Genomic DNA, 18,772 nt, shown 5'->3' with positions numbered 1-18,772 from the left:
GTCAAAAAAATTAGGGTGATTTGTATGTATGAATAGCATTTTGTCAGTTTGTACTTCACCCCTTAGCCCTGCCACCATGAATCTTAAAGTTAGAACATCACCGTTACGAGCACTGGGCAGGTTACTGTTGCCTGAAAGCCTCAAGGTGAGAAATTTAGGTTTGCAGTCACTTGAGGAGAGCAGTTGATGGCACTTTACGTTAGGAACCAAACTTTTTAAGGTGAATAAAACTTTCCAAGTTTTAAGTGTGACTCTCTGCGTCCTACCTTACTTCTTATTTATCCTCTCAACTGTGTTTCCCACTGGAATAGATAGTTTATGTTTTGGGTCCCAGGCCCCATTCCCAGCTCCACCAAGAGCCTCACTTGTTTCATTTCTTACATTTTTTCTCCAGGCTGTCGATCTTGCTCTGAGGCATTCTTTCCTGGGAGGTGTGGAGATAGTAGCTGGAGGAGCCGCTGGGTGGCACCCTACCCCAAGAAGACTGACTAAAGAGAATGACTTGCCTGGAAGAGGCTTAGGCTGGTGTTGGCAGGAAGAGATGACTCATTTTTCATCAAAGGAATTTCAAAGAAAATATAATGACAGGATGATGTCAGAGGAGCAGGTGGAGACAGGAACCTTGATTGTGGCGCTGGAGGGAGGTGTTGAATAGTGTGGTTGACTAGGCAGTCAGAATGATTGACTGGCATAGATCACAAGAAACATCACCTGTTTTTCAGTTCCTTTCTCATGAGCCCTGGTGTGGGCAGTGCTGTTCATGTGCCTTCAGAGCATGTGGTCAAGTCTGTGCCTGTCTTGGGTGTACTGTGTTTGTTTCATGAGACATCTCATGACATCTTGTGCCAGTCATGGACTTCTTTCACACGCAGTGTGGTGTGTATGGGTTCCTGCACTCTGTGCATCAGCTCTATGGCTAGCAGGACCCATCTCTTGAAATTCAACCTCACATGCTCATTGTGGCTCAAAGTGTGGCTTTACCCCTGATATTTTAGACACAGGAACTTGCCTAGATATCAGAAGGTCAAATCTCAGAGACTTTACCTTATTGCCAAAAGTACTCTGGTTCCCTCCAGTGTTTTGGCAAGAGCTGGATCTTTGCTCTAACCTCAGTTAAGTTTTTTTTCCTTTGAGTTGAGGGCCCTCCATGGTATGGCTGAAGCTGATAAGTGATACACTTATAGTTAGGAGGAAGGATAGATAAGTTTTGATATTTTTTCATATTGCAAAGCAATAAAGTTGGTTAGATATTCTGACTCCCATTTATATTAAGATTGTAAGAGAGTACTCCTGGTCACCACGGTGCCATAGCACCTGCCAGAGTCTGTGTGACTATGAGATTGAAGACAAAATCAGCAATTTACAAAAAATACAAGAGAGGGTATTTACTGCTAGTACTCTGCCTCAGGGTTCAGGTCTCCCAAGGAATATCTGGGGAGAGAGGGCTTAGCAATATCAGTTGCTACTTTTGTTCTTTATGAATTGTTCATTTGAAAGTGGCATGGAGTTAGGGACTTTTAGGTAGCATAAGACACCGCCAAGAAGTAGAAGATACTGCATCTCTTTAAGATATATCATAAACGAGAAGAAAGGTTAAAAAAAACAACCCACCTGAAATTGGAAAGGAAGGGAGGGAAGCTTTACTTATTCCTTGGCACTGTCTGCAGCTGTTGCGTCCTTCGGCTGATCATGAATTCTGTTTTTGGACAGTACTACCAGGTACACTGTGGGACTAAAACTGATCTTTTGAGTAGGGTAAGAAGAACATGAATCAGGAGGAACCGAGTCAGATAGCTTGTTTCTTAGAGAAGGGTGCTGGACTTCCTGGGCCCCGGTTAGCAATATTCCTCCTCCCTGCTGGTTGTGCTTCTCCCTGTCTCTCTCCATGAAATAACAAATCGTTAGAAAAGACTTTTAACCTGAAGTGCCTAAGGACCCAGGGAAAAATGTTCCCTAGGGTGGATTTGATTTGAGAACCCCCTGAGGGTAATCTATGATGACACTGTTTCAGAAGTCACTACCCTACTCAGTGAGTCCGATGAGTCTGAGCAGAAGCAGCAATCTTGACCTGAACATGTTCTTTATACCTGCCCCATAATATATACAGATCCTCTCTCCCTTTGGTTCTGAGCTAACGGCCTTTAGTCATGAGGTTGAGCAGTGGTAAGGGAGAAGTATTTTGACATCTCAATTAACCTGAATGTTAAGAGAATCCACGTAGGGGCTGGGATTCCAAACATCTCTGCGATTTTTTTGGTGGGGGAGAAAAGGACTCCTATAGGAGCTCATTTTCACCTATCGGATAAAATCCAAACTCATCTTGTCATTTGAGACCTTCCATGATCTGGCCCAACTTTCTATAAAATTATTGTTATCAAAATTATTCTTAGTTTAAAAGGTCAAATATTACTATGAAGCTTATAACAAAAGTAATCTCCTGTCCTGTCGCTCCTCACCTCTGAGAACTGCTTCCAGGTCATTTAGCTGTTACTTTCAGTATTTTCTCTACATTTCTTAAATAGACCCTTGCACCAGTGATTCTTGATTTTTCAGTTTGAGACATCATCTGTTGACATTCTACTATAGAAAATTAGAGTTTAGTTCTTTGATCCCTGCCCACTTAACACACACACTTCCCCTTCCCTCTTCTTCCCATTGTCACACATTATTATTATTGCACAGTATTCAGTTTGTAGGTTATTATGATTATATAAATATTGTATATATAAATATATAAATATATAAAAGCTGAGCCACATAATATTCTATAATTACATTTCCTTTCTTGACCAATTTTTAACTTTTTCCTGGAATTAATAATTGTCCTATTTTATCATCTGTTTACTGTTTTATGTACCTATCTCCATGTTCTCCCACGGAACTCTAAGATAACTCTCAGTATGTTGAAACATACCAAATAATCTTTTGGTTCAGTGTATTCTTTGGAGACACCCCCCTAGGAGCTTTCTGTTCTCTAACTCAAGGCTTTGGTAAAGCTGTCATCCTGGGACTTCCCTTCACTATCATACTGGGAAGTTCCTTCACCTCTTTTCTGTACTGGATCTCATGCTGTCATTTTTCTTGATTTACTCCATCTCTTTGTTGGGATATATCTTAGGGTAGCTTCCTGAGAAAGGAAATATTTTACCTCCTGAGAGGTAAATATTTTTGAGACTTTGCTTATCTGAAAATGTCTTTATTCTACTTTTCACTTGATTAAGAGTTTGGGTATAGAGTTTTAGGTTGCAAATGACTTTCCACCAGAATTTTGAAGGCTTTCTTCCTTCTGGCTTCTAGTGTTGCTGTTGGGAAGTCTAATGCCATTCTGGTTCCTGACTTTTCTTTCCTGTGACCTGTTTTCTTTTCAAGAGCTTTTGGGATTTTATTTTTATCCCTGGTGTTCTAAAATACTATGATGATGTGCATCGGTGAGGATATTTTTTAATTTGCTGAGCTTAGTTCTCTATGGGTCTTTTTTATTTGTAAGCATGGCTTTCATTTATTAGTTCTTTGAAAATTTCCTCTCTTCTATTTTTCTCTTTTTGGTGCTTCTATTAGTTGCACTTCTTTCATTGATCCTCTCCCCCTCCCCCTTATATTTTTCTATCTCTTTTTGTTCTAATTTTTGATAAAGATCCTCAGCTCTGTCTTCCAACTCTAATTTAGATTTATTTATTTTTGCTATCATATTATTTATTTCTAAGCTTTTTTTCCTTATTCTCTTAAATGTTCCTTTTTTGTACTACTTGTTCTTGTTTTATAGCAATATTGCCTTTTAGGGCTTTCTGAGGATATTAATTATAGTTCCTTCCCGCCCCAGTGTTTTCCTCTGCTTCCAATATTGTCTCTGTTTTCAGCTCCTTCTGTTCATTTTGGCTCCTGTCTTTCATGTTAGAGACTCTCTTAAAATGTTTGATGGTTTTTTTGGTGATCTTTGTATTTAGAGTTAGCCCCTGAAAAAACTGATTGGAAGCCTAAAAAGCTGATTGGTGGGATTTGTTGACTGGTGTGCTCTTAATGAATCACCAGGTGGAGAGGTCCCTTGCCACAGAGAGGAATTGTCAGTCTCCTGTCTGGGGCCTGTTAAGCCTGGAAGCCAGAGCTCTGGGCTTGCCAAGCAGGGCAGTGGGTTAGCAGGGAGAGACTTGTTGTTCATTATGTTAAATTTCACTCAATACCCCTGGTTTTGGTGAGTCACCTCACTTCTGACCTCATGTGGGCCTGAAGACTTGCAACTAGTCTTGTTTTCAGCCTCACCCTGCAGCTTTCCTTCCCTCAGCCTTCAGAGGTACCTGGTGTTTCCAATTCCTGAGCCTTTCTGGAGTCCTGCAGCACAGTTTACCTTGTTTCTTATTGTTCCCCATTCGCTGCAGTCACTTAGCAGAAAGAGAAAGCTGAAGTTTAAATTAATGACCATTTATCTATCTCCCCTCCAATTTTATCAAACTTTTGTTGATATTTTTTTGCTTTTCTGTGAGTTTGTGCCATTTTATTCCTTGACTGTCATTTTTCTGAAGTTTCAGAAAGGAATGGAGATAAATGTGCATGTGAAGTCTGCCACATGTAACCTAAAGTTGGCAGAAGTGAATCTTTCCAACTTCTCTCTCTCTGTCTCTCTCTCTCTTTTGAATACACAGACTCCATGTTCTAGCTTCACTTGTACTTTCTTTTTACCATTTTCTTGTTCATGTCTCCTCCTGGAATGTCTACTCTTCTCATTTCAGACCGCCGAAATCCTACACATTGTTCCAGGCCCAGTTTATAGGCCTCATTTGTGGAAACCTTTTTTTAAAAAAATCAGCTGGAAATGGCCGTTCCATTGACTGAGTTCCCAAAGTTCTGTTCACTGAATTCTTGTGGTCTTGCTACCCTCATGACACAGCATATACTGCCCTACGCTGTAATTATTTATACACATACCACTTCCCTAGTTAGATTGTAAGCTCTTAAAGGATAATATAAGACTGGCTTTGTAGATTTTTGGTTATTGATAGCGATTAACATAGAACCCAGGCAACTAAATATTACACAGAACCACAGAATTTTAGAGCTGGAAAAGAATTTAGAGATCTAGAATGTCAACTAATTTTATGAATGAATAAACAGATTCAGTATGATTAAATGATCCTAGAGTCATATAATAAGCTAGGGACAGAACTGGAGCTATAACCTCTTTGTCTAGTTCCCAAACTGCTAAATGTAGTGATAAAACCTGATACATGCTTAATTAAATATTCTGGTTGATCCAAGGTTAACCAGAGGGCACTTTTTGTCTCATTCTTGTTGAAAATTTTTGTGCATATCTTTTTGATCCTAGTGATTAGGTAATTTTGTCATAGGTAATTTCTTTTTTTTTTCATTCTTTTTGATAAGTCAGGATCTTGAATATTCTGGGTTTTGTCAAAAACCGAGCTAGATAATAGTTTTCTTCTAAGGCATCCAGGACCCGTGGGTTATAGGTAAAAAAAATATCTGCAATTGTACTGAAAGTGTCCTGATTTCAAGAAAATTTTTTAAAATCAGTGATATTATGTATTTGGGGTGAATCTTTTTCTTTTTCAGTAGTAGAGTGCAGACCTAATTTAGTTGGGTCCTAGTTAAAGTCTTGCTATTTGACAATTCATCGAGGATTATTGCTCCAAGTATCTTTAAAGTAAATTATCTATGTCAAAGATCCTCCTTCATCTCCCTGGGCTGTTTAGCTCTTGGCAGTCATTTCTAGAATGTTTGAGATAGCTCCATAGATTCATGTCTGAGGGGTTAGAAGCTCTAGGAATATCTGTTGAGAGAAGCTTGAACTATAACTATTGTCTGTTTAGGATTTGTTCAATATTGAGAGTGCCAGTCACTCATCAAAAAAGCCAGATGCCATTCTTTTCCTTATGCCCTACTTTGGGCACTTGAGGGTGGATGGGCAGGTACTTAAGAGGCTGCCCTTCCCCTGAGATTTGGTTTTCATCAGGGCTTTGCTTTCACAATATGAGGCAGTATGATAGCAGATGGTCTCACACTGGGGCTGACTTGCAGTCTCCCCTGGGTAGAGCTGCTGCTAGACAAGCTGTCTATGGTGGCATGAACCATAACTGACCTCTAGGCTGGGTTGGGCTCTGCCTCATGCCCATCACTTTTGGTTTTATCCAAAATAGAAGCTGTGGTCCCCAGATTTTAGAGAGTAAGGATTTATTGTACTCATTAGTGTTTCTGCCTTTGCCTGGCTGCCACCTGGCTGTCATTAGAGGAAATTCACTATAGCTCTAAGTCCTTGCAGGGTGCTAAGAGGAACTGTCCCTGATTCCAGGATGGGGAAAACTGTTACCCAGATTTCCTTTTATGACTTGTTAAGTCAGAGGCAGCCGGGAGGATGCATTACTCACCAGGCACACGTAGTGGCCCTGACTGCTGGCAGGGAGTCTGGGCTGAGCTGAGAGTGAGTCAGCTCAAGGAATGGAAAAATTGCAGGGTGGTAGGGGGTAGGAGTTGTGTGCCAGTACCTGCTCTTCTCTGCCTGCTCTTTTCTCTATAAGGACTCATCACAAAGCTATGAATACTGGGGATCCAGTTGGGGCAGCCAGTAAACCAACCAACTTTGTGGCGATGATATTTCCCGTGAAAGAAATGAGCTGACTGGACTTAGCGTTGCTGTCTTCTATGTTATGGATGTAAATGGGTTTTGAGGCAAGCTTGAGCTTGCATAATGAAGTTCTGTGTGTTAGACTTTTACTAGAATAAAAGCAATCACAGAATCTCTTTGTCTTGGTTATTAAACTCAGTCTTCTGTATCTATCTTTGTCCAGTAGGGGTCACTGGGGGATTAAACTCTAAATGAGAGAGACTCTCTCTAATCCTATGATAGACCAATCAGATTCCTTGTCTTTATTGTGGCTTCATTGTACATTGAGTACTATCTATTTTTTTTGTGTTGGAACAGAAGCAAAAGATATGAACTTGTGTTAAGAACTTTGTGGATCTGTTGAATATTTGAAGAATATATTGTTCCAAATGCTAGGTGAAGCAAGAAACCAAGGCTGAGATGGAATTAGTTTTATGAGTAAGACTTGAAGAGCAATTAAAAAAAAAAAAAGAAAGATGACGGGAGGAAAACTGTTCATTAAGCGTCTGATGTGTACCTATGTCCTTTACATATATTCCTTATTTATATCTTGACAACAATTCTGAGAAACAGGCATTTTTGCATTTTTATAAAACATTGTACATATTAGGACCCCGAAGTTTAGAAATATTAAGTGGCTTCCCTAGGGTCACGTAATTAGGAGGTGATACCACCAGGGGAGATCCTGTTAGGCATGTTTCATGTGACTTTGGTCCTTGGACCTGGTAAGGGGTAGTGAGAGCAGAAGGTTTTATTAGAAGGTAAACATCCTGGTGGTAGACTCTCCAGAGGAAGACTAAAATGATTCTTGTGTTGTGGGTTAGGGTTCAGAGCAGGCTCCAAGCGTCGCAGGTGGAAAGAAGCTGACAAGTCTGTCGTTGTCTTCAGGTGGCAAGTTCTTCCTCTTGTTCATTTAGGGCTACTACCAGGATCAGAACTACCTCACACAGATCTAAAAATAGCTTGGTTTCCATGGATAGATAGTTTCAGTTGGTCTCTCTTCCTACCTCTTATCTTGGCCTGGACTCTTCTTCTGAGCCTTGACTGTAGCTACCTATTGGCATTCTCCAGCCTGCCAGGTTACCTCGTCGTCGCTGAGCTCCTGACCCCTTTGTCAGCTGCATGCCCATTCCGCACTCTTGTATTCAGGGTGTCTCAGGAAAACTGAAGTTGATCACATGTTTCTTAGCCAGACCACACTAAGAGACATTTCCCATTGAGACCATTTTTTGTTTTTATTTGGAAAAGCATTTTAAAAATGCATTTAGGCTGGATATGAGTAAGACGCTAACTCTCCTTCACTGTGCACTCACTGGGGATGAGAGATATTTCTGGACAAAAATAACAAGCTTGGCAAAATTCAGAAGCAATCCTCATAGACAAGGCTTCTTTTCCTTGTATCTTCTTTCTCCATTTATTTAAGATACTGACTACCAGAGTATCCTGGAAAAAGTTTAACATCTAGATCTTATTATTTTATTAGGAGAAATGGTCAGAACCCCAAAGAGAGGGATTATTTAAAATGGTAGTATGGATATTAAGGTTGACTAAATATTTTTGTCTTTTGCCTTTTTGAAGCAATGCCGTTAAAACCTAATTTGATTTATTCATTGAGTTGGTGGCTTAGAGCTGTTAAATGCCACAAACTTTACCTTGATTTACCTCCTTGTGTGGGCCACTGAAAATGCAGGGCATAAATGCTCTAGTGTAGTAACAAAAATAGCAATAGTTAACATTAATGAGTTAATGTTTGATTTTTTTTAATAGTTAATAATGAATGCTTACTGTGTGCCAAATAGTCCGTGCATTTTCTCACTATAACACTGCAAAGGGGTAATTTTATTATTCCCATTTTACAGATGAGGAAACTGAGGATTAAAGAGATTAGTGATTGGTTCAGAGACACAGCTAGTGAAGTCAGAATTTGAATCTGTTTGGCTAACAGATTATGTTTAGAGTTGTGGGCAGAGAGAGAGAGAAAAAAAATGAGTGGGGCTTTGGTTAAGAGTGAGTTTTCTAAGTGCTACATCACAGCATCTCCCACTTTCTGCCTTTACTCTTTTACTTTCCATTTTCTTTCTCAAGGATAAGAGCCTCAATTGCTGAGTGGGACAAGAAGGCCACCCAGAGTTTGGATGTTGGGCAGAATCCATAAGTGGAAAGATTTCTAGAATTGGAATTTCTTTTTTTTTTTTTTTTTTTAAGATTTTATTTTTCCTTTTTCTCCCAAAGCCCCCAGGTACATAGTTGTGTATTTTTAGTTGCGGGTCCTTCTAGTTGTGGCATGTGGGATGCCGCCTCAGCATGGCTTGATGAGCGGTGCCGTGTCCGCACCCAGGGTTCAAACCAGCAAAACCCTGGGCTGCCGCAGCAGAGCGAGTGAACCTAACCACTTGGCCATGGGGCTGGCCCCTAGAATTGGAATTTCTGAATCAATAAATTGACTTCTTCCCAGCGCTAAGAAAAAGCAAAACTTAGTTTGTGTTCTTGGAGTCACTTTTTTCCTTAAACTCCCAGGTGAATCTGGAAGTTCACTGTTAAAAGTGGTTTGGCTCCTTTGTTAGTGTATGTTAGCTGCTGGCCCTATCTAGAGGAGCATATTGAGTTATTCCTGCCGTAAGATGTAGTTTTCCAGGCACTTGCTTTCTGGCGCATGTTTTTTTTTTGTGGTCAAAATAGATGCATTCCCAGGAAATGCTTATATTTTGGGAATCTTCATGGCTTATTGGACCCAGTTTGGCTCTTTCTAGTTTGTTCCCCCTTTATACTCCTGGCTCTCACACTGCTCTTCAGACCCTCTTGTTCATTAATTGATTGATTGATTCACTCATTTTACAAATATTTAGTGACAAGATTTTATATGAGAGAGCAGACATTCATCTAGCTTCAAAAACTTTAGTGAAGGAATAAAAATATGCACACAACTATATTATAAAGTAGAGAGTGCTAAATATCGGGAGAGAGAAACAGAGAAAGTATAATGTAAGCTCAAGGGAGGGAGAAGTTTATACCTAACTAGGATGGAGGGAATCACCAGGGAAAATTCTGTCTAAGTATTGGCTTAAATGGGTCCATAGGAGTGGGATTTTGATGTGTGGAGATGGGAAAGAAGTACATTCCAGGGTAAATGAGGGAAATCTTGTAAAGCCAGAGAGTTTTGGACTTAGATTGAAAGTTTTAGAATGAAATTACAAGTGAACACTTATTGAGCATTTAAGATATACCGGTCATTATGCATGCTTCAGGGAGATTAATCTCATAATGAATGAGGACAGGATTGGCCGGTTGGAGACTGGGATTAGGTAAATTAGATTAGGTAATTTAGGTGGTAGATTAGGTAAATTATCAGTTCACTAGTTTTGTACAGTGTGAGCAGTATTCAGACGTCTTTGTGGTCAAGTGTAGTTCGTTTGCTGCTCATCCAGATAATTATAAGAATAGCCAACATTTATTGAGCACATATTGTGTGCCAGGCACTATCTAAACACCTTAAATGCCTTAACTCGTTTTACTCCTCACTGCATCTCTATGAGATGGCTACTAATATCATCATTTTACAGTTGAGGAAATTGAGGTTCCAGGAAGTTAATTAAGTAACTTGCCCAAAGGTGCTAATGTAACATATGATAGAGTGTGGATTTGAACCCATGCAGTCTGGCTTCAGATTGGGCTTGTAATTACCATGCTGCTAAAATGCTCATGGCATTTAGGTTATTGAGCAAGAAATTTGGAGATTTTCCTAACTTTGTTGTATTCAGTAAAACCTGGGTATGCAGAAAATTCTTTGTAGCCATTCTGAGCCTTTGCATGTTTATTGTTTCAGTACCATATTGCTAAACCTTTGAGACGGGGAGTCACAGATGTCTCCTAATTAGCTTCTGTGAAGCCCACGTCTTCTGCCTATCTGTAGTTAGATGCCCTCTGGACTCACGAGTGGAGACAGATGACAAGAGCTCAGGGCCAGGCTTTGATGCCTACATCCTGCCAGTCCCAGAAGCCCAAAGTTTCTAGTTCTAGCAGTCATATGCAAATCTCTCTACCAAACTTTTTTTTTAAGATTTTACTTTTCCTTTTTCTCCCCAAAGTCCCCCCGGTACATAGTTGTATATTTTTAGTTGTGGGTCCTTCTGGTTGTGGCATGTGGGATGCTGCCTCAGCATGGCTTGATGAGTGGTGCCATGTTCGCACCCAAGATCCGAACTGGCGAAACCCTGGGCTGCCGCAGCGGAGTGCACGAACTTAACTACTTGGCCACGGGGCCGGCCCCTCTCTACCAAACTTTTAATCTCAAGTGCATTTGTTGTTTTAAAAAAAGTCTTCTCTCTTTGTAAGCATTATTTTTCTAGATTTCAGTCTTTTAATCGTGATGGATCTTAAGTTTTTAAGTCTGTATCTGCTGAAGTAATGATGCTGGTGGATGTCAGTTATTTTGAGACCAAGGATAACTCCATGGCAGTTTGAATAAAACATACAGTCTCCCTTCTCACAAGCTTGTTTTCATCTCAGTCACAGATATTAAAGTGATTCTGGGGTGTTGCCTTGTTTTGAGATTTCTTGTGGGTAATGGTTGTGGGTGACCCTCCTAAATTCTTGTGAGTGAAGTAATCTTAAAGAGAAGCAGGTCTAAAATCTTAATGAAGTTCCAAGTCTTGCTTCTACAAGACTTGTTTGATGATTTAGGTCCCTGCCCATTGGCTGTTAGCAAAGGATATCCTGGGGGGTGCTAAATATGACTTTAAATGGCTCATTCTTTGTGTAATAAATGATCTCTAAAAAGAAAACTAGGCAATCCCTCCTGCCAGCCTCTAACCACTTCCTGTAAATGACAGTACACAGATCCATCTTAGTTTTGCTGAGTGAAAAATTAATTTTATTTTCACAAAGGCAGTTACCCTCCTTTTCTTTCTTCCTTCAAATATACGTACATACATACATGTACACAAAGACTGGAAACAGACTTTTTCCTGTCAAATGTAGAAAAATGGTGTATCCAAAGTATAGTATGTCATCTTATAAAGATCTTATGAAGAGTAAATTACTTTGAATACCTTTCATTGTCCTCTTCAATAAGGGTAGATGAAGAATGTATCTTGATATTTGAGCACTTTGGACTTTTTTTCCTTCAAATTTCTTAGGTACTTTTGAATGGCACAAGCATGATATATTATTATCTATTTAAGACAGTTTTGCGATGGCTTCTGGTAGCAAAATAAGGCAGAGAAATGGCTTTCACTTTGGGAAATGAAAATATGGTGAAGATATTTATAAGCTTGCAAAAAAAGAGTCATACAATGGTGACATAGACTGCACTACCACTGTCACATTTAGTGTCAAAGTCGAGATTCTCTCCTTAGGAATAGGTAGAGCTGTTGACAGGCGATGGCACACTTCTCACTTTGGAGGCGCTCTTGAGCTGTTAACGATTAAAGACGGCAGACTCGCTTGGAAGGGAAGCTAACATAATGCTCCATATATTTTAATTGAATGAATGAATGAAGTGCTCTGTTTCCCAAGAGAGCCCTGCTCCAGAGGAAGCTCTGGCTTAACTTCCACTGGATTGTACCATCAGTTTTCCCTCTCTAGTGCTTATTCCCTTCAGCAAACATGATTACATTTTACATGTCAAGGAAAATTCCTTTTTTTTAATAAATGACATTTTATTTATTTATTTTTTTGAGGAAGATTAGCCCTGAGCTAACATCTGCCACCAATCCTCCTCTCTTTGCTGAGGAAGATTGGCCCTGAGCTAACATCTGTGCCCGTCTTTCTCTACTTTATATGTGGGATACCTGCCCCAGCATGGCTTAATAAGTGGTTTGTAGGTCCACGCCCAGGATCCGAACCTGCAAACCCCGGGCCGCCGAAGTAAGCATGCAAACCTAACGGCTACACCACTGGGCCAGCCTGAAGAAAAATTCTCTTTTGACCCTACATTCCTCTCTCTGCTCCCTTTTACAGCAAAATTCCTTGAAAGAGTTGTTTTACTTGTCACTGATTCCTCTCCTCCTGTTCTCTCTTGAATCACTCTGGTCAGGCCTCTTCTCCACCATGCTGTCAAAACCACCCTTGTTAAAGTCAGACAGCGACCTCCACATTGCCAAATTCAATAGTCAATTCTCAACCCTCATCATGACGCATTAACAGCTTTAACATGGTTAATTACTACTTAACACACTTCCTTCACCTGGCTTCTGGGGCAGCATGCCCTTTTGGTTCTCTTCCTAATCCACTGGCTTCTCTTTTTTCAGTCTCTTTTGGTGATTCTTCTTCTTCCCTATGTAATGTTGGAGGATTTCCTGGGCCTATCCTTGAACTTGAGCTCTTCTTTCTCTGTTAACCCCCTTAGTGATCTCATCCAGTTTCCTGGCTTTAAAACTCCAGTCCAGGTCTCTCCCTGAACTCTAGATTCATATATTCAATTGTATATTCAAAGTTCTGCTAGAATGTCTACTAGGCATTTCAAACCTAATATGTACAAAAGGGAATTCCTACCCACCCCCCAAAAAACCAAACAACTACAACCACCAACAAACCGTAAACCCTCTGCTTCACTGGCAGTCTTCCCCATCTCAGGAAATAGCTATTCTGTTCTTTCAGTTTCCCAGGTCAGAAACCTTGAAGCCACTCTTGACTCTATTCTTTCCCTCCTCCCTCCACATCCAGTCTATCAGCAAATCCTGATGACTCTTTCTTTATAATTTATCCAGCATACCACCACATCTCACCATCTCTACCACCACACCCTGGTCATAGATATTATCATTTCTCAGCTACCAATTTTCACTTGGATTATTGTAATGACATTATAATTAGTTTCCCTGCTCCTGCTCTTGCCTTTCGATAGTCTGTTCTCAATATAGCAGCAAGAGTGGTCCTTTTAAAATCTGAATTAAATCATGTCACTCTCTCACACAAAACCCTCCAAAGGTTTCCCATTTCACTTGGAATAAAAGCCAAAGTCTTGGGTCTGGCCTGGTGGCATAGTGGGTAAGTTCACACACTCTGCTTCCGTAGCCCAAGGTTTGCAGATTTGGATCCCAGGTGCAGACCTACACACTGCTCATCAAGCCATCTGTGGCTGCATCCCACATACAAAATAGAGGAAGACTGACACAGATGTTAGCTCAGGGCCAATCTTCTTCACCAAAAAAAAGAGCCGAAGTCTTTACAAATGGCCTATACAGCCATAGGTGATCTGACTTGCCTCTCTGGCCTCATCTCCTGACACACCCCTTCTTTCTTTCAGCTCTGATCATTCTAGTTTCCTCAATGTTACCTGAACACACCAAACATACTTCTGCCTCAGGGACTTTGTGCTTGCTCTTTTCTTTGTTTGGCTTGTCCTTTCTCTGGATAGCCATATGGCTTTTTTGTTCATATGCTTTAGGTCTCTGCATAAATGTCATCTTGTTAGAGAAGCCTTCCCTGACCATCCTATACATAAAACTGTAAACTTTCCCTCACTGGCACTCCCTTCTTCTCTTCATTTCCTTTAGTATTCTCCATAGCGTTTATGTAACAAACCATATATTTATCTGTTTGTTATATTCTATCTTCCCCTACTGATATATAAGCCCTGTGAGAGCAAGGTCTTTGTTTTGTTCACTGCTGTGTCCCCGGTACCTAGAACAGGGCCTGGCACATGGATGAAATGTAGGTCAGCACAAAATTGTAGATGATCTAGATGCCAGATTACAATGTTCATATTATACTGGTTCTCCCATCAAGGGCCCTTTATTATCCTTTTTGTTAGTAGATTGGTCAAATCTAAAACACCTCTCTTTTATTTTTTAAAAAACCCTAATTTTATAGATATTAAAGCAATTTGCATTTTTAAAGCTTATTTGTGAGACTATAGCATATTTATATACCATAGTATAAAAGACACCATGGAAATAAAGAGCTAGTTTGGTAGAGAGGTGAGGCTATAACCCTTCCCTGAGTGAAGGATGCTGGGCATCGCAGAGTACGTAGTTATGCTCTTGGCTCTTGGGTTCTCTGTGTTATGTTGTATGTCCACACTTCATTTTGTAAAATATCTCTTCACGGAACAGCAGATGAGGAGAGGGGCAGTGGTACTATGAGACCTTTGCATATTCAACTTGAATCGTGCAAACTTCTTTACAGCCTTTAAATAAAAGGGTTTGTTAGATTTATTGAAGTATAATTTATATATAGTAAAACTCACCCTTTGGGTCTACAATCCAGTAAGTTTTGACAACTGTATACAGTCGTGGGACCGTCACCTCAATTAGCATTTAGAACTTCATCACTCCCGAAAGTTCCTTTGTAGTCAATTCCATTCTCTCACCTCCACCCCCTGGCAACCACTTATCTGATTTCTGTCCCTGTAGTGTTGCTTTTGTAGAACATCAAATAAATGGAATCATATAGTATGTAGCCTTTTTTTTTTCTTTTGGGTGAGGAAGATTCTCCCTAAGCTAACATAACTGTGCCAGTCTTCCTCTACTTTGTATGTGGGTCACCACCACAGCATGGCTCTATGAGCAGTATGTAGGTATGCCTGGGATCCGAACCCACAAACCTGGGGCCTCTGAAGCAGAGTGTGCAAACTTAACCACTATGCCACTGGGCCGGCCTCCAGCATGTAGCCTTTTGTGTTTGGCTTCTTTCATGTAGCATGTGCGTTTGAGATTCTTTCATGCTATTGTATGTATCAGTAGTTTGTGCTTTTTTTATTGCTGTGTTATAGTCCATTGTGTGGATGCACCACAATTTGTTCATTAGTTTAGCAGTTGATGGACATTGGGTTGTTTCCAGTTTTTAATTATTTTGAATAAAGCTGCTATAAACATTCACTTACAAGTCTTTGTGTGGACATGTCTTCATTTTTCTTGGGTAAATACCTAGGAGTGATATTGCTTGGTCATCTGGTATGTATGTGCTTAACTTTGTAAGAAACTGCCAAACTAGAGTGATTGTGCCAATTTACACCTCCAACAGCAGTGTATGAGAGTTCCAATTGCTACACCTCCTTGCCCAGACTTGATATTATCAGTCTTTTTAATTTTAGTCATTCTAGTAGGTGTGTAGTGGTAAAGTGTTTTCACTTGCTGCTATAACATCCATATCAAGTTTTCATTTGCAAGCAAGCCTTAGTTTTGTGGAAAGCATTGTTTTCTGCTGTGATTGCATGTCCTCATGTCCCCTTGGGCAGCTAGTGGAAATCAGGTGGAGTTTTCATCTCTTAAGACACACTCATGAAACAGTTTTGTTCTCCTTGCTCATCCTCATTGTGCCTTGATGTCAGGTCTGTTTCATGCAGCTTTCTCTGTCTGTGTTCCTCTCTGTAGTGATGTTCAGGTCCCTTGCCTCTTCCTCCTGGGCTGCGGGTGTGGACAGGTAGCCCTCTGACTGTACCAGGATGATTGTGGATGCTTATACATCCTTATGTACTTTGCCTCCTCCCTGAAAGTGGTTCCCTAGTACTTCTGTGACTTTTTTCTTTTGGCTTCATCCTGAAGTCTGGCGTTACAACCAGGCTGGGAATGAAAAGTTGAGTGTGACGTCCTCTGATAGCCACCCTCCCTTCTTGCAGAAGAGTCTGAGGTTTGTTTGTTTAAGCTGAACAGAGGATGCCAAAGATAGAGTTTGAGTCAGCTCAGCACTAGCTTAGGGGCTCCTTTTCATTCTCCTGGTTCCTCCTTCCTTTTCCCCTCCCCCTCTAGCCAGTTGTTTCCTGGGCTTTGTTTGAGATACACTGTACGATTTTAGTCCCCGTCTACTACTGCCTGCTGAAAAACAGTTAGTGGTGAGATGGAGGAGAAGCTGCCAGGAAGTTTCTGACACCACTGAGCTGCCGGCCTCTGCCTCTGTGCTGATAGTACAGGACAGCAGTAACCTCAGGAGAAAGGCATTCAGAGGCCTGCGCAGAGCTGTGGGCTGTGGCTAACTCAGGGGAGGAGAAAGGACAGGCCTGGAAATGCCTCTCTTAGATTCATCTTATTTGCCACCAACCATCTTTATTTTGACTCACGTTCTTGGAATCGCTGGTGTTCTATACTGGAAGAGATGTGCCAGAAGCAAAGCAGGTAACTGGTGCCCCCTTATTCTTCTGATCTGCTGTGGGGGTTTTGAGGGTGGAGTAAGTGACGGAGGTCTTCCCAGTTGCTTTCCTTAAAGGGCCAGTACAGCCTCTCAGCTGGGGTGCTGTGAGTCGTGAGTTTGTGTGTGGATCTGCTGAGCAAACCGGGCAGCCCTGGGACCAGTTTGGGATCCAGGCTGGCTCTTGTTCAGTGAAACCGCCTGGCTGGAGGGTGCTGGTTTGATGAGGTGATGTCTGGGCTTGAAGCTGAGGGAAGTGGCATCTGTGCTGACTTTTGTCCTTCCTCAGAGAATCAAGCTCTTCCTTTCTTGACTTTTCCAATTTCAAAGTGGTTTTTGGATTTTTTAAACTTTTTTTAAACCAAAAACATACAGTAACTTGATCACTCTCCTCCAGGTATAGATGTGGGAAAATGAGTGGGATTAGAGAAGTTTCAGGATTTGGTGTATATTGGGGTAAGAAAAGATAGAGGAAAGGCCAGTGAGAAGAAAGGGTCTAGTGGTGTCCTTGCTGAGGTGTGTCTTGTAACACTAGGGTGCCTCTTTTTTTTTTTTTTTTAAAGATTGCCGCCTGAGCTAACATCTGTTGCCAATTTTCTTTCCCCGCCCCCCCCCGCCCCTTCTTCTCCCCAAAGCCCCCCAGTACATAGTTGTATATTTTAGTTGTAGGTCCTTCTATTTGTGCTATGTGGAATGCCGCCTCAGCATGGCCTGACAAGCGGTGCCATGTCCCTGCCCAGGATCCAAACCAGTGAAACCCTGGGCCACCGAAGAGCAACGTGCGAACTTAACTACTCAGCCACGGGACTGGCCCCTGTTCTCTTTGATATGATTGAAACTGTTCCTTTCCCCTCAGGCAGCCACACAGTGTACTCTATGTGTGTGTCCAAGCCATCCTGTATTCAATGCAAGGAAGTTAACTGTTCTTTTCCCTAAAGATTCAGGCCCTGATATTTTAAAAAAATTTTTAATGGTAGCAGACCCTTCTTTCTTCCCATATTGCTGTTCGTTCCATTATATTCCCTTGGCTTCTAAACACCCAGAGCAGGGATCAGCCCTGTGTTTAGCGGATTCTAAATCTCCATAGTTGAGGATTAATAAAGTCTAACTTTTTGCAGAACACACCCTTGGATCTCGGTGCCTTCATTGCCTCAGTACTGTCATTGTGATCGCTTCCTACCTTCAAGCCAGTGTATTGAGACTCTTGTTACTTTGTATCTTACAAGTTAATTTGGAGATTTGATGACTTGTTACTTAGCTTTCTAATAAAAGTTCATGAATGCTTGACAGAATTAGAATAAGATTCAATCATTCCCCAGTGTCTTTTCCAGTAAGTGCCAGAAAAGCTTTTGACTGAATATTCAGATCCCAGTGTGTGTGTGTGTGTATCAGCAAAAACAGACATTTAGAAATATGTTTGCTTGTGTGGTGGTGTGTTTAAAAAGGTATCCCAAAGTCACTTTCTTGAAATGTGAGCCTGTATTTGAGCTTAGAAAGAAAGGAAGAGGCAGGCATGAGTTCCTTGGCCCTGTGTGCCATTTCATATGTAATGAGAAAGAAATAGCATTTAGGCGGGGACTGCTGCTTTCCTTTCCCTGAATTATGGTAATGATGTTTCTAAACCACTAATGGATTAACATTTTAAAAGTTTATCTTCAGTATAGGATCTTCTATGGAACTTAGGAGTCATAGCCTTATCTTGTAAGTGCTTTCTTTTTTATGTTTTAGAAATACTAATTTTATAAACAGCCATAAAATACATTGAAGTAAAAATACGTTATAAAAGCTTTTTGGTTTTATGAGACGACTGATTGTAGTATCTAATAGTTATATTGGGAATGTGCTATGTTCAGTTTATCTGTAAAATTAGAGCAGTGGTTTTTCAGTTAGAGACTATGGATACCAAAGCTTCCATAGAGGTACTTAGGAAATTCTGCACTTATAATTTCAATTTTTAAGATGTATTACATCTATTTTAAAGTGTATTTAAAAATAATGTGTACACTCCTAATGTACTACCTGCCAGTTGGACATCGCCAGAATGAAGTTTCTCCACCATCTCTGTGTATATATTTATACTGCTTATAAATGTACACT

At 40.7% G+C, this 18,772-nt stretch overlaps 1 protein-coding gene across 17 annotated transcripts in view; it reads left to right on the top strand.

Moving 5' to 3' along the window:
• Positions 1-18,772, top strand: part of MACF1 (microtubule actin crosslinking factor 1) — a 323,957-nt gene that overhangs the window by 85,160 nt on the left and 220,025 nt on the right. For 2 of the 17 annotated variants that reach the window (XM_070610257.1, XM_070610255.1), the window contains exon 1: positions 16,218-16,662. The exons of 14 other annotated variants lie outside the window; for them this stretch is intronic. In XM_070610257.1, coding sequence (XP_070466358.1) covers positions 16,554-16,662 — 109 coding nt within the window. In that variant the 5' untranslated portion in view covers positions 16,218-16,553. Of the gene's footprint in view, positions 1-16,188; positions 16,663-18,772 lie in introns of those variants that run through there. One more of the 17 variants, XM_070610259.1, reaches the window with a different exon arrangement.

This window comes from Equus przewalskii, chromosome 2, assembly GCF_037783145.1.
Source record: "Equus przewalskii isolate Varuska chromosome 2, EquPr2, whole genome shotgun sequence".
Classification (NCBI taxonomy): domain Eukaryota; kingdom Metazoa; phylum Chordata; class Mammalia; order Perissodactyla; family Equidae; genus Equus; species Equus przewalskii.
This window is presented reverse-complemented; position numbering and strand designations above follow the sequence as displayed.